The sequence below is a fragment of the Sander lucioperca genome, chromosome 3 (genome assembly GCF_008315115.2).
Source record: "Sander lucioperca isolate FBNREF2018 chromosome 3, SLUC_FBN_1.2, whole genome shotgun sequence".
Taxonomy (NCBI): Eukaryota; Metazoa; Chordata; class Actinopteri; order Perciformes; family Percidae; genus Sander; species Sander lucioperca.
Window position 1 is genome coordinate 37,435,917 of NC_050175.1, and position 21,814 is coordinate 37,457,730.

Genomic DNA, 21,814 nt, shown 5'->3' on the forward strand with positions numbered 1-21,814 from the left:
ACCCACAGAGTCTGTTTTACTCAACATATGAGAACAATTTGCACACATTGGTCTATACTTTGCCCATCTTTTATAACAGTACATTTTGTCGCTGGTACTAAAATTTGGATAGTATTCTTTCGATTTAGAATTAAGATAATAAGGTCTTCACGGTCCAGTTCTGAGGGACAGAGTTCTGACCAAGGACCTGAGTCGGACCGGGTCCCATTATGTGCAGTGTACTCGGGTCGATTTTACTGCCACAGGTCTGCGTTTCAATATGTCTAATATCGAAGTGTACTCGATATCTGACGATGTCATACTTCATAATCACTGCAGGAGAAAATGTTTTAGGAAATTAGTTTCCTATAGAAAAGCCTTCTTGCCATTAAATGACAATTATTTTGGAATTTGATTCACAGGTTTTCATAAAGATATGATTGACATAGAAAATGTTTATCTTCTGTCCATCTTTCGTCTCCTGGTATAGGCTGTTGCATACTGTTGTGGATCCAACCTCTATTTAACTCACAAAGCACTTTCACTTGACAATTCCAACTGTACCTCTCGATGAAGCCCTCCTCCATTTCTGAAGTATCTGCACTGGCGATGTCTCCAGGCGAGCACAGATACGGGCTCCTGTCCAGAGATTTGCCTCCAGCAGAGGCTGTTGCACCCGGACAGGACGAGTCAGACCCGTCACCACCAACACCGCTGCCTCTGGTGTGAGGCTCGTCATGCTCGTCCTCTGTACCTGGATGCTCGATCATCCACATGGCCAGCACCGTGATGTTCTGAGCGTCTGCTTCTCCTCGAGCGCCTGACATAACAGGAATATACACTGGACCCATCAATAAACCACACAATGATAGTCATACCACAATATTCAGAGTCATATCACACAGTTTTTGGGGAAATCATAAATTCCAACCTTTGATATAAGACCTGCTGTGTTAAAGTACTAATATCAAATTCAATGCCACAATTATGTTACCCTCTGCTAATAACAACATGGTTGTTTTGCATTGTGGATTTACTTGGTATAAAGCAGACAATTTTGATAACCATGTGTTTTATATAATTGTAATTATATAAAATTGTAAACTGAATATCTTTGGGTTTGAAATGTTGGTCAAACAAAACAAAAAACAAGACATTTAAAGGAACACACCGACTTACTGGGACTTAGCTTTCACCGTATCCCCTGGAGTAGCAGAAGTAGCAGTGCTTCGTCTTCTGAGAATATAGTTCCCAGTTTATATACGGTTAGAAGATGGCTGTGTCTCATGTGACCTTGTTATTTGTACACGCTGTGACTATACAAATCACAACATGGAAATAGGAAAATGTTGGCGTTATTTTGTCACTTATTGGGAGCAGTAGGCTAGATGGAGCCGGTTACCTCCAGGATCTGTGCTAAGCTAGGCTAGCAGTGGGTGCGTCAGACAGAGTTACGACACGCACAGAGATGAGAAGGGTATGTATGGACTTATCTAACTCTGGGGGATACGGGGAATAAGATAAAGTCCCAATAAGTCGGCGTGTTCCTTTAAAGATGACCACTTGAGATGAGGAAATTGTGAGGAGCATTTTTCTCTGAGACTGACCGGTGGCTTCCAGAGCTTTGGTGATCTGGCGCAGGGAGAAGCCCATCTCCAATAAGGGCACAGCGATAGCAGGAGGAGGGGGGGATGTCGACAGCCTGCTGCTGGGGTCCGACATAGCTGTAGCAAATAACCAGCACAATTAATGAAATTAATATGATATCTGCTGGGCATGTGTGGGGGGAAAAAATCACTGCTGTGTTGCCGATTAGAAACTAGGCCGAAGTTAGTTTGATAATCACCAGCTGGACACTAAATTTAGAGCATTATGTTTATTTAAAGTTAGGTATTAGACTTGTACCAGTAGCTCTGTGATGTTTGCATCAATGACCGTGATCAACCAGAGAGTTCATATAAAGATAATATTCTTTGGGAAACCCTGTGTTGTCATTAAGGATATCAGTCTTCTATTTGTTTGTATTAACTCAAAAACACAGTTAACAAGGTAGAAAATGTGCAGTTTGTGTTGGCTTAAATTGGCAACAAGCTGTGCAAGCTTTTCACCAGCACAACAGCCATGTTTACGTGCATGGCAGTCTGGCATACTTACAGGTACCCGTTCTGTTTTGTGGTCTGGAGGGCTGGGAGTCAGGGGACGTGAGACTCTGCCGGCGGCCGACCTCATCTGAGGGAGAGGTTGGCAGAGAGGACACCGGAGGAGTCTGAGCTCGACGGGTTGGAACCAGGGTAGTAGTCGGGTAGCTTGAGAACATTTGCCTGTCACATCACAGAGACGCATTCAAATCATCATCATCTCAGTTTAATCATACATGACAAACAAGGCTGGTAATTAACACTAGCTGACTGACAATATGCGCAGCCATCTGTTCTGACCTGAGGAGGCTGAGAGGCATGACCCCCGGAGACTCCGAGGCAGGGACAGTCTCTGTGTCTGTGACAGGTGTGGTAGCGGTGGTGGTGTCCTCCAGCGAGGAACTCATGAAGGAGGTGGTGCTGGAGGCAGAGGGGCTGGTTGTGACTGGGGTTTGTGCCAACTGCTCACCCTCTATACCTTCCCCCTCACCTTCTGGTTCACTTCTCACTCCTGAGGGAAATGACAAGACAGGCAAAGCTGAAAAAAAAACGTTTGTTATTTTTACAGTAAGAACTCTCCCAGCACTAATAAACAACATCAAATCTCTACATATTCTCACCAGGCTTGGCCTTTCCCCCACTGTGCTCCTCCAACAACCCATTCACGACCAGTTTGTAGATCATGGCCTGTGCCCTCTCCAGGTCTGCCAGGCCCAAGGCCCGCTTGATGGGGGAGCGCATCACTGCCCGCTTCACCATATGGCGCATGAGAAACTGCAGAGCCGCCCGCATCTCCACTTCTTCCTGGCACACTGGCGAGGTGGCAGCTGTGCTTCCACTAGTGCTGGCATTTAGATCAGCATTGTGCCCGCTGGGTGCTGCTTCAGGTAACACCTTGATGTCAGAGGAGAGAATAGGTATCAGGTATGAGATTTTACTCACATCAGCCACACAGGTTCTGTGTATCTGCTCCATATTATTTTAATTATTCTATTTATATAAAAACTAAATATAAAAACAGGTAAGGGGGGTGAAAAACAATAAAGAAATAGTTAAACATTTTGAGCTTTTTTTTTTTCGGAAATGCACTTATTCACTTTCTTGCCGAGAGTTAGATTATATGAATACTATTCTCATATCTGTCCGTTAAATATAAGACTCCTTAGAGACTCATTTGACTCCAGAAGACACTACAGCACATAACAAATGAGATATAATATTAATAATAGTGAGTAATAATAGTGCTTTAGAGGCTCTAGTAGGCTAGCTGTTTCCTCATGTTTTCAGTCTTTATGCTAAGCTAAATAACTTCATATTTCAACAGAAAGATACACCAGTGGTATCAATCTTCTCATCTAACTCTTCCCAAAATGTTAAACTATTCGCCTTAAGAATTTTCTGATACCACTGAAGAACATGTGATTGATTAAACTGCTCTTGTATAGGTTAACTAAGCAAGTTGCAGTACCTTTGGTATAAGCAGCAGCTCAGCATACTTGCTACAGCTAAGCAGGGCGCTGAGGGTCTTCATGGCTCCCAGGTAGAGGTAGGACAGCTGCACAGCGTGGATTTCCGACTGAGTGGCAATGGAGGAAGGAGAAGGCTCATGACTGCGGGAGCCGTGCTCGTGGCCTTTCTTCCTGTTCCCCTCAGCAGGAGTAGGAGGAGCTGCAGTAAAAAGGGTCTCATTTCCGCCTACCCCTCCGCTAACCACAGAGGAGATCTCGCTCTCGGACTTTGAGTTGGGTGCCACATGTGCTTTCACCTCATCCAGACTGTGGGACACACGCAGGTCAGAGGTTGTGGTGTTCGGAGCTGCTGCGGGCGGGGCGCCAATGTTATCCTTTTGTTCATTACGGTTGTGCCCCTCGTTGTCCGCCTTTTCTTCGTTACTGGTCGGCTCATGCCCAGTCGAGGCTGCGTTGCGATGCTTCTTGTCGTGGCGTCGTGCGCTGAGCTTAGCGGCGGTTTCCTCATGGATGCTGGTAAGGTAGGTGAGGTCCAACAGCAGCGAGGCAGTGAGGCCACGGAAACACGCCACGTCGAAGGGCAGCGGCTCGCAGGGCTCCAGGTTGTATAATGGAGTGTCACTAGGCGACCAGAAAGTTGGGAAGCTTTAATAGAAGGGAGTGGAGAGTGAAAAGAGACAGGGGAAGGAAACACAAAGTGAGGGAAAGGGCAGGAGAGAAAGAGCACAGCATGCAAGACAGAGACAGAGATGGAATGTGTGGGTACTGGGTATGGCAAAAAACATGCCGCTCGATGACTTTTTGGACCATGCAGAAGTATAATGGATTAATAATGAAAGGGCAAGTCAATAACACAAACATGAAAACAGTGAATTAGAGCAAAGGAAAACAGAAGGTGAAAAGGTGATTAAAAGGCTAATGGGCACAGAATGTCAGAGGAATGTGATTACAGGCAGTGAAGAAACATTTAGCCTCAACTGTGTTTAAAAATACACTTTATCAGCCATGTGGTCATACTGTTGATGACCGTAGGCCTGGACAACAGCATATGTCACATATGTACCTAGAACAAAACAAGTCACGCATAGCACTGCTGTTGGACCAACAATAGACTTATAGGAATTAGAGGTGCTCTAAGCGATGCCACACGTTTTTTAGGCTACAACATTTTTTGTCACTTACAGCAAAACATCTCCTGACTATTCGTGAGCTGCCTGTCCCCTGAACACACTGTAAAAAAAATTCGGTCTCTGTAGACAGCCCAGGCTCCACAAACACCAACAAAAACAAACTGGTCAACCTGCACCACCAAACATAACAAACAGTCTTCCAGCGTTCCAGCTAATAACCGACAAGAAGGATTTGGGGGTGGGGGTTGGGGGGGTGAGTGCGCGGAAGCACAGAAGGGAGGGGGAGGGGACGGGATGAGGAGGAGGGAGGGGCGAGCTAGCCACGTTTTGTTTGACAATACTTTGAACGTCAACAAGAAGTGCCGTCACCCAACATGGCTTAGAGCACCTTTAAAAGGGGTTTTCCCCCATTAAAGTGGTTATTTCACAATATACAAGAAGTAAAAGCTGGTTCCAGAGGCCTAAATGTCACAAAATAAACACGTTTCGCCAAAAGCAGTGACAGACAAAATCTGGCTGACATTGTAAAAATAAAAATAAATTCCTAACTTGTTGACAATTTGATATCTATAAAATATACCAATAAATAACTAGGGCTGTCCTTGACTAAAGAACTTCTTAGGGCCCTGACACACAACCAGACGGGCCGACCGTCGGCAGTAAAGCCAGTCGGACTGATCAGTCGGGTCCCCGAGGTCCAAAAAATGCCTCAAAACACACTGAGGCGACGCCGACTTGAGCGTACGCTCTGCGCGTGCGCGAAACGTAATACGTCTCCATAGCAGCAGGTGGCACTTCTCTGTATTGTTTCCATTAACAGTCTGATTATTTCCCAGAAAATGAAAACCGGCAGCTGATTGGACGAACGTGTCACGTGGTTCTTTTTTCTCCGGAAATTCACAGCCAGACTGTCATGGCGGCTCGTTCAGAATACGATCTCATATTGTACTAAAATAGTTCACCGAAACGTGTTTCTGAAAACATTTTAAGCGAGAAATAGGCCATGCAGTTGCTGAATCTGTCTTCATTTCAGATTTTCGTCAGATTTTGAGAGGCTCATCCGCTCCCCATTTCCGGACGAGTCCCGACTGCCCTGTCTCCGACTGAACATGTTGGGTCGGCCAAAATGAAGGCCGACGGCTCCTCGGACAGCCGACGGCACGGGACACACAGAACAGACTCGAGTCACCGACCTCGCCAGACGGTCCGACGCCCGATTTTCGGGCTGGTGTGTCTTCTCTCTTAGTCTACTAACATTGAACATTGATTTAATGGATAGATCTGTAGAACTCTGTAGAACTTGCAAAAGATCATGCAAAAGCACCACTTGTGTTTACAACAAATGTGCTCATAAGTTTCGATTAATCAACTAATCGACTCAGAGGGGCAACCCTATAAATAACAAATATAGCAATATATACACAAAGAAAAATGTCAAAGAAAAGTGACAAAAAATATGCCACAGCAAAACGTTTCGCCCAGTACCTGATGGTGATCTCGGCCTCGTCCCACTGCACCTTGGCTGAGGTACTGCCTTCCTTCACCACGCCCAGCAGAGTAGCATGCCTCCCGGTCTGCTTGTGCACACATCGCCCACCTACGCGTAGGCCTGCATCCGCCCCCCCGATCACCGCCAGCACCGGCCAAACTTCTGTACAGAGTGTCCTAAGGTGGTGCTCTGACAGCTCGCCCAAGCCATGCTGCCGTCCATGGCGTCCCCTCTCCTCCTCTGTCCTCGTTGGCGTTTCTTGGCTTTCTTTTTGGGCGTCGTGCTCCTCGCGGCTCTGCACCGAGCGACTCTTTTTCAGCCTCTGACCCCCACCGCTGCCAGATGCACTGGCGGACTCTCTAAAGCACGGTTTGATTTTGTGGAGCCGCTCGATCATGGTCTTGTTGATGCGATGGGTCCAGTGGTCAGTGCGATGTAAGATTCGGATCAGCTGAGTGGTGGCCTCGGCCAGGACAGTGGCCATGGGGCTGCAGACTGGGTCACCAGGTAAGAGGTCTCGAGGTGTTCCCCTCATCTGCATGTCACAGATCTTAACCTAGAAATAATTAAAAAATAAGCAGAATATATAAATTATTTTTAAAATAAATGCATAGATACCACATATACAGTAAATAAACAAAACGGCAACATAAAACCCATTAATTCAGATAAGATTAGTTGTACACTTTTTAAAACAGAGCAGAAGTAAAATAGCAGAACAACATAGCAGAAAAAAGGATTTCCGATTGGTCAGTCTGCACAATAATTACAAGCATCACAACTTCTTAGATAATTTAGCTGCTAAAAGGAAAGACAGGACAACCCACAGATGCTTAAACCAATGAACACACACATTCCCTTCATCTCGCTCTAATATCTTCTGGCATTTTTAGCTAGAGAATAAAATGACGTTTCAAAAACATCAACATAAATGTGCCGTGATTAGCACAACAGCTAATTTGTTCCCTTAGGGCTCCGGCACACTGCCTGCGTTTTCTATGTCTTTACACACCAGAAACATGTCTGACGCGGCGCTGCTGCTGCTGCTGCTAGCCTTGTCTGTACACATGGATGTTTCCCATTGACTCAAGCACTCAAGCAGTAGTATACTTCATGTTAAACATAAATATATACTGATCTGATTACAGCAAAGACAACGTCAGCAGCATTGACGGCAAAATAGGCTACAGAATATTTTGTTCTGTATTGACAGGTGCAATATTTGAAAATCAATAATTTATTATTATTTTTTTAAATTACATTTATGTCAAAACCTAGAGACTTTCAAACATCAAAATGTTATTTATTAATATGCATTTGTGACAAAATGACATATAAACATCTTTTCCTATTCTATTTTGCCTGGAAACGCTTCCAACACGCTTGCGTGTGGCGAGAAAAATAGGCATTGGTTCTATTTCTAGCATGCACGCGTTTTCGGCGTGGCTCGAGCTGCTCCTGAGACGTGCGTGTCACGCAGGCAGTGCGCAAGGTCTAACCTGTTACCATGGGAGCCGAAATAAAAACGGACACGCCACGCAGCTGACACGCTCACGCCATGCAGGCAGTGTGCAGGAGCCCTTAGTCCCAAGGACCAATGTAGGGAGGTTAACTCTTTTAATTAAAACACTAAAGACATCATACCACAAAAGAAGATTTAAAAACAATCTCATCCCGAAGTAACTGTTGAGTCACTGTAAACAAACGACAAGCAAGCCAGCAGAGGTAAAATAACTCCTGCAGATGGAGAAGAAGTATGCTTCTCAGACAGGTGGACAGTTATGTGCTCTTACCTTCTCTCCTGGGTTACTGCTGTAAAACATCACGCAGGGATAAAGCTCTGTGGCGTCAACATCTTCGAAGGCTAACTTTGGTTCCTGTGGAATCACAAGTTAGAAGTTACGTGTGGACACAGAACCCTGAGGAGATACCTGGCTTTTCTTGTATGGATTGTCTTTGTTGATACATGTTGTATTAATAAATGAATATGCATGTGTATTTAAGTGTCCCAGTCAAGAGGCTTTATTCCTCTGTAGTCAAGTGATTTTTTTAGATAAAGTTTGATAGGGATTGACAAAGAGAAGTGGCTCAAACAAGAGGCTAGCAATGATTAAGTGTGATTGTAAGATTGTAAGTTTGTGTACATTTTTCTTTTAAATATAAACAGAAACTATATATACACAAACATGATAAACTGTTGCGTGTCACATGAATATAACCCTAGTCTTGTCATCTGAAGACTAAAGTAGAGTTTCTGATACCGAGCTAGCGTCTCTCACCTCTCCGTTCTTGCCGAAAGAGATGGTTCTGGCCTCCATGTCCAGGACACAGGTGATGAAGTCTCCCTGCGTGAAGCTGCTAAGTGTCAGCGTTTGCTCCCCATTGTGATACAGGTTTCCGCTGTATGCTCGGTACAGCCACATATCCGACGTGGTGCGGTGGTTGAAGTCGTGCACGGGCCATCGTGAAACGCCTACACATGTACCCTCATTGCCTCGGTTCTCCTTCACGATGTAAAACTACAAAAGGAAATAAAACGTGGAATGAATCAAAACAGGTAGATGACCCAAAAAAAGGAGATAGTTTATACTTTTGTGTAAAGCACTTTCCCATCAATTAAAGACCTGTCTCGACTGTAATCATGTTATAATGATATGCAATTAATTGAGCCCTGTTGTGTAGATTTAGCTGACTTTATAAGGGGTTCCCTTAAAATGTTACCAAAATGTAACTGTGGACTACAACAGCAAAGATAACGCTATTACTATCATTTTTGTGCCACGTATGTAGCTTTAATAATACAATAGTGTACCTTCCACTGATAGCATCCAGAGGAGATACCAGTAGAGGCCAGGCCGTAGCCTTTACCCCCACTGCCATGCGTCAGCCCCTGGCCGTTTTCTACCACACAACACTGAGCCTTCTCTGGGTCGAAGGACAGTTCCTGGATGGGAAGGTTCTCGTCCTCCTCCTCTGCCTCTCCCTGCGTGTTAAAGAAACTATCAGTCACTCAAACAAACACTGATTATCAAGACACATGGGTAGGGAAGGAGAATGGTTGGTAGCTCACCTGTAGTTTGAGTTCCTGAACTTTTTCTCTAATCTGGATTGAGTGTTTGGCTTGAGCAATGGGAGCTTCCCACATGCAGTCAGACAACAGGGAGAACAGCCGCTTAACAACCTAGAAGAGAACTAACTAGATCAGCTCACGGACTGACTAAAGGTCCATTAATGAGGACTTGCAAAAGAACAGTAAGGGGCTTACCTGTGTCATTTGGTCATCCTCCATGTTGGCCTCACAGGCAGGCAGGACAGCTTCCAACACATGAAGAGCTAGGAGCCGAGTTCTCAAGTTTCCCACCAGAGGGACCCCTGGAATTAACAGCCACCAAGGGTTAATGTCTCAGCTATGTTTTCACTTTAAACTGTGTTGTGTGTTGTGTGTGTGTGTGTGTGTGTGTGTGTGTGTGTGTGTGTGTGTTACATAAGCTGGTTGTACCTGAGCAGCATTTCTGTGCAGCGATGTTGAGCAGCACTTCAGTCCATTTAGGGGAGGCCATCTTGGACTGGATGGCCTTGGAGGACACCACTCTCCTGAGGAAGACGAGGAAGTCTCCAAGGTGAAGCTCAGCAGTATGCTGCTTACGCACCAACGCTGAAAAACAAGACAATAACAACATAAATACAATTAGGGGCTGAATATTACATTTCATTAAATACAAACCTTAATTCACTTTCACTGCAGGTTCAGTAAATGTTAAAGGTCCCATGGCATGAAAATTTCACTATGAGGTTTTTTAACATTAATATGAGTTCCCCCAGCCTGCCTATGGTCCCCCAGTGGCTAGAAATGGTGATAGGTGTAATACAAGCTCTGGGTATCCTGCTCTGCCATTGAGAAAATGAAAGCTCAGATGGGCCGATCTGGAATCCTGCAATTTTGTCTGAACAGACGAGGAGGTGGAGTTATTGCTCCAAACAATGCACACACAGACAAAGACACAGACACACACACACTAGGGCTGCCACCTCTTAGTCGATTAGTCAACTAATCGGTCGTTTTGGTCTTAGTCGACTAAGATTTCTTTAGTTGATGAGTCATTTTTTATGCTTATTCATGCTTAATTACTCATTTCCAAGAAACTTATGATCACATTTCTGGTAAGCACAAGATTTAAAGTGGTGCTTTTGCAGGATTAATTGTGGAGAAACTCAGTTTTACAGATGGTTCATTAAATACATTTATATTGTGCTTTTCTAGTCTTAACCACCTCTCAAAGAGCACAGCTCTGTCGATTACATCAACTAATCGACAAAATCATATAAGTGTTAGTCGACTAAGAATTTCTTTAGTCGAGGACAGCCCTGACACACACACACACACACACACACACACAGTGCGTTTTTACCCTTTAGAGTAGGGTAAAAGGGTGGAGCGTTTTTAAAATTTCCACTCTGGAAGGTGGTTTCACTTTTTTTGCGTTTTTAAGCCCCAAAAATGCCGTCACCGAATAAACGATCTGATAAAATATTTTGTCGTTTTCACCCGCGAGCGTATTCGTGTAAACAGAGCCTAAAATGGACTGAAAAAAAAAAATTCCATTGAAAGAGTAGTGAGAACAACTTTCTTACTCACCTCTGAAGTCTTTCTTTTCAGAGTCTGCGCTGTCCTCCTGTTTGTTGTCTTCCTGGTCTTTTCCAGAAGAGAGAAGACTAACTCCTGCCTGAGACAGCAGGTTCTTCAGCTGACTGCAGAGCAGGTCCAGCAGCGACTGGACGACTTTGGGACTTAACTTGTCTGCATACGTGCTGCAAATGCAAGGAAGGACGCAGCTGTTAATGGTATCTTTTCTTCAGGTTTACAAAGTGCTGATGTCACGGCGACGCCATTTCTCCAGTTTTAAACCTCCTTAATCTCTTACCCAGTGCTGATGGCCAGTATTTGCAGCAGGCGTGTGGAGGCCACCTTGAGGGCGGTGCTGAGCTGAGACACTCCGGGTTTCTGCAGCAGCTGGAGCGGCTGCCCCAGCATTGTCTCTGTCCCGCAGAGCTGGGAGAGCACGTTGAGCAGGCCACTGGAGATGGCCAGGGAGACGTCCACCGGCTGGTAGCGAACACTCAGTGCAAACACAGTCACCAGCAGGAGGCGCTGCTGGGCCTCTAGGATGAAGAAGGAACAAGAGCAAGAGGTAAAAGCATCAGGCGAAACTCCTAAATCCAAGATCAGATTAGATCAGGTCCCAAGTATGGCTTTGTTTTAAGGAGACTAAAGCAAGCTTAAGTAACCCATTTTAAAAGCTGGTTGTGCTTCTTGTCACACACCATTGGGGAAAAAAATGAGAGCAGATGCCTAGTTTACATACACTTGCAGGTGAAGCTGCCAACTGAAAAAGTTAATGATAAATGTCTATGATTTGTACATTTAACAACCTGAATAATTTTAGGCCGATAAGTCATTGAGGCTCCCCTGCTGGGGATGCACAGCAGTAGCCTTCATTACCTATGTGGTGCTTGTTCGCCTGCAGAGCCCTCTCCAGTGTGACAGACAGTTGCTGGTAGATCTTATGAACGGCTGTCTGGATTTCCATCTGGAGGCTCCTCTTAGCTGCTTTGACACCATCCTGCAAAAGAAGGATGCACTGGTATGTTAAGACAGCTATTAAAAAAAACAATATGGTTACTACTCTCTTGTGAATCAAAAACAATCAGTGGGACGGCTGCGAACTGGCTGAAAATGTATTAATCTCATACCTGATAGTGATGTAGCTGCACGCTCTCTCTCTTCAGCCCTCCAGTGCCCACGGTGCCGAGGCCAAAACATCCTGCCAGGAACTGCAACCTGACGGAGGTGAGCAGAGAGGAGGACTGGAAGGCACTGCTGGATCGATCTGCATTCCCCGGCTGACTGCCCTTCTCCTCCATGCCAGAGATCAACACCACAATCTGGTGGAGTGCCTCCAACCGCAGCTGGAGATAAAACACATGCCAGTAGTCAAGTGGATATTCTAACAGGGTCACAAGTGCAACTCTTGGACTGTATTCGTCTCATTTTTTGAGAGCCACAGACAGGATAGGGAAGTCAAAAATTATTGAGAGACGTACTAATGCATTAGTTGTGGTGTTTTCATGGGCTTGGTTGACAGTAAGAAAAATATAGAATATCACCAGCCCTATCCTTTCAGCAGTGCTGTTTTGAAAGGATGTTACAGGACAAAGGGTCATAGGATATTCTCAACCTCTACTGAAGCATTCAATCCCTTATGTGATGTAAAAACACGAGCATCACCACAACACATAAAGAGTTTCATGACAACAGCGTTATAAAAAAGTACAATAATCACCTTGCACCCCTGGTTTCTGTCAAAATAAATTAGCGTTTTAATTTCATGGGGGCATTAAACCAATAAAAGATACCCAAAAGAAGTATTTATATCATTGACTAAACCCAGACCAAGCACAAAAATTATCTCCAAATTATATAATGCTATACAATTATCTAAACAAGAAAATACAGAATACATAAGGGAGAAATGGGTAAGTGAAATAAAAATGATAATCACACGGGAGAGCTGGGGAAAAATATGCCAGTTACAATGGTTATCAACCGGGTCAAACACATGGCGGGAGTTTTGCTGGAAAAACATTGCAAGATTTTTTGTCACACCCGTTCAGAAACGATACCAAGACAGCGGAGATGCCTGCTGGAGACTTTGTGGATCTAATAGGGCTAATCACTACCATATTTTTTGGGACTGCCATTCGATAAGACCTCACTGGGTAGAGATTCACAAACATATAAACAATATATTTAATGTAAACCTTCTGTTTAAATATGAAACTGTGTATTTGGGCAATGTAGGGTTTGAAACATGGAACATTGACGATAAAAAACTGCTGGCTATACTGTTGGCAGCCAGTAAGAAATCTGTTACGAGGAAATGGTTGAAAGTGAATCCACCCACCGTGGAAGAGTGGATTGAAATAGTTTATGAGATTTATGTTATGGAAAAAAATATCCTTTTCCTTCAAAGTTGAAAAAGAAAAATTTTATAAGATTTGGTCTAAATGGACTGAGTATGTAAAACCAATTAGATCTGATTTCGTCTAACTGTACTTATGCTTTGTGTAGACCTACCCTCATTATATGTGATGTTGTAATTAGTGGAAATGGTGCGCACCCCGGTTCTGTTTCAGTTACTGAAGGTTCTCACTGGAATAAGTAATGGTTTATAAACGTCAGAAGGGCAATATGTACAAACTCATCCAAAACATCTGGATTCATCCCTATTTCTGTACTTGGAAAACTAAAGCTGTAATTATTGTATGTGATGGAATTTACCCTTTCTAAATAAAAAGATAATTTAAAAAAAAAAAAAAAAATACCCAAAAAAAAGTCCTGAGAGAGCCCCTCACCTCTCCTCTGCTCTGTTGCTGTTCCATGGCCAGGATAGTTGCCTGTGGGCTGGTGGACATACTTTCTTCTGGCTCCTTGAAGGCTGGAGCCAGGCCCACATCGCCACTGATGAAGCTGACCATGTTGTCAATGAGAGCATGGATGCCCAGTGTGCGGCTCAGGTCCAGCTCAGAGTCTTCGTAGGAGTGTGCTGAGCTGTAGGTCCGCTGGCGGCTGAGTTTGGCCCGGAACCAGGACTCAGCCAGGGAGTCTGGCGAGCTTTGAAGTAAGCCTGAAGACAGGAGGAGAGGGGAGAGGAGCCTTTCAGATGCATATATGGACAAGATAACTCTTTTGATGGATGGGCCATGTTGCTTTTAAGCACTTAAGAGCTATGCAGTGAAATGCATTATTTCTCTATAAGAGTTCATCAAATGACCAAATGCTGATTCTTCATGCGGGCACAAGCCTTTATCAGCCATTATGGATTCATCTTTAATGGGCGCACTGAGTTTCCAATACCCACTGAGGAAAAAATGCTGCAGTTGACGAAGTGAAATGGTAACCAGAGCTAGTGTTTCCATATATCAACTGAGAGCACTAATGTTAATGATGAGTACTGATGACTTGTTTTAAATTGCAACTGGTACCTCCATGAAAACTCTCACAAATCATATTCTTCACAAGGAATAAGCCTTCATTGTGCAAAATAACACACATTCCAAGCAGAAGACGCTGTTATTGTTACAATAGGCACATCCGTATGTTCCTTAACTATTTTCTGCGGTCTATGCATTCAGCACAGAGGGCAGAATATGTGTGTTGAAGTGAAGCTCAAAACACGGCCCTCATCATGAGAGATGAATGAGGGGCATCACAGTGATGAAAGTACGGGCTAACAAGAGGAATAAACATGCCATCGTTTACTTGCTTGGAGCTCCTCTTGTGTTTGGGGCTCAACTGCCCCAAAAGAAGTAAATAAACTATCCACAGGAATCAAAAGACAGAGAGACAAGAGTAACATATGATTGATGACCTGTATTATACTTACTCGCAACATTAGTCAGATCTGTCTGTGAAACATCTTTATTACCTCTCTTTTTGTGAGAGAACGCCAAGTCCAGGTCAACATTTCTCCTTCCACTCTGAAAGCGAAAACGGAGACAAAGATGTAGCTTTCAAATTACTACATGACTGTACACAGATCAAAAACACAGAAATACCAATGCAGTAAGACAGATACGTATAAGTGTGTGAAGGACAGTGTCTGCTCTACCAGAGAGTAACCCTCTTCGTCTGACTCGGGCTGAGAGAGGTCAGACTCGCTCCGGGACTTGACCAGCCTGTAACTCGGGCTGCTCTGCACTGAGCGGCTCTCCGCACTCAGACTCTCACTCCTACAAACACACACACACATCACAGAAACTAATTAATCATCTTTGTCACGCCAATGCAACACTATACAAAAGTAACCAAACTAAACAAGATATGAAATTATTTTACCCCCAAAAAAGCATGATACATGACTTTTTACCTACTGTTTACTACCGGTTTACATATCTGCAATCTAGTTTTGGGTCTATTTTTTCACTGAATCTGGCAAGAAAACAAACTGTACACAATATATTGAAAATGATATACTGTAAATTATCCAATTCTGCACTTTTGCTTCTCACTTTGACACCAAATCCTCCGCCATCATCTCGTCGGTTTCCTCAGGTGCTGCAACACTGCTGTACGGAGCAGAGCAGACACTTTCACTGGGATGCTAATATGCAAAAATGATCTAAAATAAACCGGTATATTTTATTCAATATAAGTTATATTTATTCCTATATTTTAGCTTCTATGCTATTTTATGTCATAAATTGATATTTTATGATGCATGGTTTTCTTTTTATACATATTTGTATGAGCACTGTTGGAGAGAGACTGAGAAATAAAAAAAAATAAAATAAAAAAAGGGCAAGGTAATAATATCTTCATTATGACAGATTCTAATAAGGCCGATAAAAGCTGCAGCACACCACGAGCCCTGGAAACATGTTAAAAGTGAAAAGGAGGTAAAGAACTCTGGTATCAGCAAAATTTAAAAAATAACATTCCAGTTCGAGCCGAGAGTTAAAAAAAACCTGTTAGAAGTCAGGAATTTGCTCACAGGGATTACTTTTACATGTTTACCTCATTATTTGAAGATTGGCCACGTTTAATATGAACATCTGACATTGTAACATTATATATATATATATGACAGAAAATAAGGAAAAGCATAGTAGGTCTCCTTTATGCACATACAGTAAAGTAGAAGATTGTGGTTGCTGTAATGATTCCTCCTCTCATTACTGGCTGCAAAGAGATTAATTCCTAAGTGATTTTAACGTGTAGAGATAGGGGACAAAATCCATAGTCCTTGTTCTGCACAAAAATGCATACAGTCAGCGAGAGCTACATGTAATATGAGGCTTCAGCAGTCTGAGTAAGCCAATTTAAATCTTCCAAAGTCTTTTTAGTATAAAGGTCCCTCTTTGTGTTACTATTCTTCCACTGCAGCTCAGCAAGAAAAAGTCCAGCGAAACACAAACAGAGAATTCTGCACTAAAGAGGATAGCTTTAGAAAATACACACTTGATTTGTGTAACTCTGATCACATCACATTAGCTTTGGCTGAACTTTAGAATGCCTTTATGTACAGTACGAGAACTGCAGACTTTGCCCCCCCCCCCATCTCATACTGTACTTTGGATTTGCTTTAGGAGAGGATCTCTTCATGGCCAGTATGGACAGGAGGAACAATCACAGTGACCAACAACTGTTTCAGTGTTCATTTAGGCATGTGAGTGTTGTTATACACATTTTGAACTTTTATACTTTGCTTTGTAAAGTATTCATTTGGTAAGAATTATAGGATAGTTTGTAACATGAAAAGGTAATAATGAACTTCTCTCAGAAACAAGCTGACTTGATTGACCCTTCAGTAGAGGGATAGTTTTACAGCACAAAACCCCCATTAAAGAGGAAACCTACTTTATAATCTGTCAATACATGAGTTTGAGAGAGATCTGAGTTTTGATTTACCCCCCCCCTCCCTCCTGATTGTACTGTATCCAAGTGGGCAGCACTCTGACCTGGTCATGAAGCTCAGACACTCCTGTGTTCCAGTGGCTGACTGGGTCTGGCCCTCTTCCTGGTTCTGCTTGGTCATCTCGCCCAGCACAGGGCTCACCCCCAGCAACAGCAGGGCACAGCGGTGGATCACAGAGTTACAGGCTGCTGTGTACAGGTCCTGGCCCTCTGGGAGACCTGTACTGCCCCTCCTCCCCTCCTGAGACAGAATGGCGTCCTCCTCTCCGCCTCCTCCTCCGCTCCTGGAAACAGAGCCAGAGCCCAGTCCTGTGCTGCTGCTGGCCCGCTCTCTGTCCCGACTGCGAGCTACCTCCCGCGCTGAGAGGAAACATTGAAAGATTTCTGTGTGGTGCAAGATGCACATACAAAAATAAAGCAAACACACACACACACAAGATGCTGGGTTAGAGGACAAGCAGCAGGCAGCCGCACAATACACTCAGGGCCAGATGTACGTACATTTGCGAACGTAGCGTTATCAACGGCATGGCCAACCCGCAGAAAGTGCACGCTGTGATACTTCAGCTTACGTTGTATTTACCAAACCTGCAGTTCATCTGGTAATCAGTGCCTTTCTCCGCCCACTATACTGTAAATTGCGTTAAGTACTTGTGCTATGATACGGCTGAGTGCAGACTGCGATATTCCCACTGCTGATGCTATGACTGTTTGAAATGATCCTGATGCCCATATTTGTAATGTAGCGAGGAGTTTAACAACTGCTGGAATGGAATGTGAACACTGAGTCAACGATTCAATGTCATCTTTGATTTCTTCCAGTAACTGTAATATTGCATGACTGCTTAATCTGTAACGCTTAATGATTTCGTGTTCACTCAACTGAAAAAGTGTGATCCTTGTGGAAAACAATCCTTTCAGCTCGTCTCCTTGACCTATGTCTTCGTCTTGTTCGGATTACTGCTGCCATTTCACCAGGAGGCATATGAGAGGAAACCCGCTTCCTGGTTTACACCTGCTTTTAAGAGGCGGAGAATTTTCACCGCAAAATAGAGGCGCGCTTTCACGGGCGTTTTTTGTACATACCGCGGAATACATAATTAGGCGCACTTTACGCTTCCTCTCCCATCTCTTTATGGAAAACTCCCACTTTCCCCTTGACCCTCCCTTGAATGCATATGCACGACACGGAAAAGCGCAATTTGCCATTTTCAGTCACCGCGACAGGCAGTTTGCGCTTTTACCTCAGTGCGGCCTGTTTGTACATACCTCGCCATGCTTTTACGCGCACGTTGCGAAAAACAAATACGCCTGAAGTGGGCGCAAAAGCGTTAGTACATCTGGCCCTCAAAGTTTACTAGAGTGCAAAGTTCATTACCAAAGCACATGCAAATGCAACCCGTCAAAAAGTGTCCTAGCGCATTTTGAGCCAACTGTTGGATGATAACAATGAAAGGCTTAGGGGTGTCACGATTCATATCCAAGATTTGATATGATTTTCGATTTAAACATTTTCTTTTCAGCTTATGTTCTATGTTCCCCTGCAGACAGCTGTTATATGGCTAGAGGTTGTTTCCAAATTCTTGGCTTGGTGTTCTCATTCATTTCCAGTAACTTGTTGCTGTTTCACTGGAATTGCTGTTGCTTGGCTGAGGTTAGCTGAGGACATCTGAGACCAGCACACAATAATATTTTTAGACAAGTACACTCTAAATCAGTTGGAGGGTTGTTTGTGCGCTATTGAAATACTCTTTATGACGGCAATGTTGCAATAAGAGACACTAGTACTTTACAACAATAGTTTGAGTTTCTCGAAATTAACAAAGTGCAATTGAGGGCACCATTTGTTTAACAAGGTGCACCTGAACGCACCATGGAGTCCTGTCGGAGCTAGAGTAGCTGCCCACAACTGAATAACATACACTTCTAATCAATGTATATAAATTGGCTAACTAGCTGCAATGCTTTGTCATAAAAAAACAATTAGGATCTCCACTGAATGTAAAACTAAACTTCCTGTATATGATTAAATAAATATCCGAACCATTGAAACTCCTAAATAAAACATTGGATTAGAAACCTGAATGAGCTTAACTTTTACTAGAACTAACCCAACATTACAAAACATTCAACAGGATACAGCGCCAAGCAAATTAAGTAAAAAACAATTGCTTAGCATTTTAACCGCCATAAAGCTGACTTGTGAATGAATGGGAGCAGGGAGGCTAAAAAAACTTAAATGAACTGAAAAAAATACATACCGTACCTAATGCTTAGCACACTGAAATGTACAAAATAAACAACTCCAAGCAGGTGTACTTACTTCCAGCCGTCATAACTTCGTGTTCCCTGTCCTCCTCTTCATCGTCTTGTTCCTGATGGCCCTCCTCTCTCTCGCGGTCGGCTCTCTCTTCCAGCTCTGCCTCCTCGTCGATGGTGCGTGTGAATGAGTGCTCCTGAGGGTCCATGTCCAGAGAGTCCTGATTGTCTGAAATCTGACAAAGTGTAATAAAATGACATCCATGAGTGCATGTGAAAAAAAATTAGTTTCATGATAGTGATGTTGATAACTATCATGTTATTATTAAGCGTTAACGGACAATAGGGACTAAAAAAACTAATTTAAAAAAGTAATTTAAAAAAGTTTGTTGCGTGGTGAAACAAAATAGTCAATACAATCTATTTCTCATCATTTTAAGCTCATTTTTTCTGCTAGGTTTGTGGCTCGCTGCTGGACAGTGCTCACAGCGGAGAGCTTCGTGACATATGCCACTTTATTGGAGAGGATTGGCGGGTTAAATCAGTCGTCCTACACGCAGTGTATGCCGGGCAGACACACAGCTGACAACCTCGCAGGTGGCTGTAGTTGGGACAGGCTTAGCTATACGCTCCGCGGACAGCTGTGGACTTGTGTCGGTCTCGCGGACGCACAAGCCCTTCCAGTAAAAGTGGCTGCATGTGTCCACGACAATGCATGCAACATTGTGGCTGCGCAATCGGTACAACTTCCCCAGCTGTCTACAGACGGGAATGCAGAATTCCGCAAAGTGTGTTCGTCAGGGAGACAGATGCCTGCTGGTCGGTTAACCGGTTAACGAGGGTTGGCTATCAGTCAGAAAGAAAAGAAATCTAAATTAGCATCCATATTTCAAGAACAAAAGCACCTACTCACAGAGAAAGCATCTAATTAGAAAAGGAAAACATTGAGGAAAAGCATGCAACTTTTGTTTACTCACTCTCCTCTCACGCGAAGAGGATCTCGTCTGGATGAAGTCCATATTCTTACAGGCCAGCAGGCGGTTTCGTACCTTATAAACACAGCGATACACCTCTGCAAGGGCCTTAGACGGTTGGTACCTGATGGGAAAATAAAAATATACTTGTGACATGGGATGTTTAATTTAGGCTGGCACTATGAGACAGTGTGGAAACCTTAAAGCTGACATATTATAAATATTACGTTACAGTACCTGCCCTCTCCACAGGCTTGGCCCAGCAGCCCTGTGTGCTTCAATAAGGCTGCTAACGCAAACCTGGACACGGTGTCCAACAGGGACTCGTTACTGAGAGACGCATTGTCCCAGTCTGCAATAGAATATACAGTGCAGTCAGTTACTTTTCAAGACGAACGCCTCTAGCATAGAGATTATAGAATTCATGATATGCCTAGTCAAAAGGTTGAAGGACCTTTGCTCATAGCGTAGTCCTGCATGTTGATCCAGAGGCTGTTGGCAGGTTCTTTAGAGGAACACAGAGCTAAATCCACCAGGACGCTCAAGTCAGGACGTAGTGTGCAGTCAAAGGGCTTCTGCTCTTCGTTACCGGACAGTGCTGCTTCCAGTAATGAGCTGATGCTGGTGTCTGAAGGACACGAGAGGAAAACATCAAATGAATAATGGAAAGGAAAAAAAGAGCAAAAGGAGAAACACATTCATCTACAAAATATCCCGCTGGAATTTAAATTCACAACATTTAGGAAAACTTACTCAAGTGCTTATGTTTTTACCAGTGATCAGCATTTTAAAACACACATGAACTCATCACAGTACTGTATGTGTCCACTCCCTACCAAGCTGTGGGATATCCATTTCCAAGCCATTGCTGAAGAGGGGCGTTTTGAGCCAGTAACCAGTATCCTGTTCCTCCAGTGAGGTGGGAGCTCCCTGCAGCATCCCACCGAGGCAACGGCCCACCAGCAGGGCAACTGTCCTCTCCAGATCCACGAGCCACACCCAGGAGAGGGCCGGCTGTGGCAGGGACATCCCCGATGCTGGCTCGGCAAAGTCAGAGGTCCCTGAAAAGTTAGTGTAGCGGAATAAGGACAGCATGAATTCTACTGCCCAGAAATATAAAGGTTTCCAAAAAGTTTACATTTTTTGGGATAATTAGATATTGAGAGCTCTACAACTTTTGATTTGTAGAGTGGAAATGTCAAACAGCAGAACCTAACCCTGAACTTCTACAGTTACAGACATGTATTATCCAGAAAACTACAAAACAAGAGCGATAAATTACATTTGTGGCTTACTCACAAACCAAAAGGTCTTTAGGACAAAAGAGCAAATGCTAAATTTAAGATGTTAAATCTTTGAAGAGAGCAGGAACAAAGACATTCTACACAAATCCAAACAACATATGTTCAACCTAATTTTCATTCAAACAGAAACACCACAAAACAGCAACAATGTACATTATTGTGTAGTAAATACGTTTTTGATAGTGATCGCAAGTGATATACTGTAATAGCTAAACCAGGCCTAATATTGTTATGAGATGATAGTGTACAAAGCCAACTTGAAAGCTTGGTGGAAAGCTAATGAATACACTTTCAATTAAGATTGCCAACTGCACAGCACGTGTTTTGATGATGTGATGCAATAATAATTTTTTTGAGAAAGCTTCTTGTTTCATGCTCACCATGAAGAGGCCACTGCAGCTCCTGGTCCTCCAGAGGGGAGGCAGCAGGCAGCAGCCTGTTGAGGCGGTCCAGAGGAGGCAGCAGGTCCAGCAGGTGGCTGAGCAGAGGCCTCGCCACCGACACCGGAAGCAGCAGCAGTGAGTTGGTTATCTGGCACAGCATGCTGCCTGCCGCTGACACGTAGATCACATCTGGAGATCATAGAGACATAATCAGT

The 21,814-nt window shown here is 43.7% G+C and overlaps 1 protein-coding gene across 11 annotated transcripts in view; it reads right to left on the bottom strand.

Annotated features, from left to right (window-relative positions):
* The window catches only part of herc1 (HECT and RLD domain containing E3 ubiquitin protein ligase family member 1), an 80,867-nt gene that overhangs the window by 33,907 nt on the left and 25,146 nt on the right, over nucleotides 1-21,814 (bottom strand). For 5 of the 11 annotated variants that reach the window (XM_035999675.1, XM_035999676.1, XM_035999681.1 and 2 more), the window contains 27 exons: nucleotides 21,597-21,788; nucleotides 20,749-20,973; nucleotides 20,367-20,540; nucleotides 20,150-20,264; nucleotides 19,916-20,036; nucleotides 19,003-19,174; nucleotides 16,724-17,063; nucleotides 14,875-14,995; nucleotides 14,650-14,743; nucleotides 13,619-13,890; nucleotides 11,957-12,172; nucleotides 11,706-11,826; nucleotides 11,128-11,365; nucleotides 10,842-11,014; nucleotides 9,705-9,860; nucleotides 9,471-9,577; nucleotides 9,276-9,386; nucleotides 9,018-9,188; nucleotides 8,485-8,724; nucleotides 7,999-8,082; nucleotides 6,202-6,761; nucleotides 3,586-4,231; nucleotides 2,738-3,011; nucleotides 2,418-2,655; nucleotides 2,134-2,300; nucleotides 1,587-1,703; nucleotides 544-799 (listed from right to left, as the gene is read on the bottom strand). In XM_035999675.1, the coding sequence (XP_035855568.1) occupies nucleotides 544-799; nucleotides 1,587-1,703; nucleotides 2,134-2,300; nucleotides 2,418-2,655; nucleotides 2,738-3,011; nucleotides 3,586-4,231; nucleotides 6,202-6,761; nucleotides 7,999-8,082; nucleotides 8,485-8,724; nucleotides 9,018-9,188; nucleotides 9,276-9,386; nucleotides 9,471-9,577; nucleotides 9,705-9,860; nucleotides 10,842-11,014; nucleotides 11,128-11,365; nucleotides 11,706-11,826; nucleotides 11,957-12,172; nucleotides 13,619-13,890; nucleotides 14,650-14,743; nucleotides 14,875-14,995; nucleotides 16,724-17,063; nucleotides 19,003-19,174; nucleotides 19,916-20,036; nucleotides 20,150-20,264; nucleotides 20,367-20,540; nucleotides 20,749-20,973; nucleotides 21,597-21,788 (5,701 nt within the window). The remainder of the gene's footprint in view (nucleotides 1-543; nucleotides 800-1,586; nucleotides 1,704-2,133; nucleotides 2,301-2,417; nucleotides 2,656-2,737; nucleotides 3,012-3,585; nucleotides 4,232-6,201; nucleotides 6,762-7,998; nucleotides 8,083-8,484; nucleotides 8,725-9,017; nucleotides 9,189-9,275; nucleotides 9,387-9,470; nucleotides 9,578-9,704; nucleotides 9,861-10,841; nucleotides 11,015-11,127; nucleotides 11,366-11,705; nucleotides 11,827-11,956; nucleotides 12,173-13,618; nucleotides 13,891-14,649; nucleotides 14,744-14,874; nucleotides 14,996-16,723; nucleotides 17,064-19,002; nucleotides 19,175-19,915; nucleotides 20,037-20,149; nucleotides 20,265-20,366; nucleotides 20,541-20,748; nucleotides 20,974-21,596; nucleotides 21,789-21,814) is intronic. The other 6 variants (XM_031323640.2, XM_035999680.1, XM_035999678.1 and 3 more) reach the window with 5 other exon arrangements.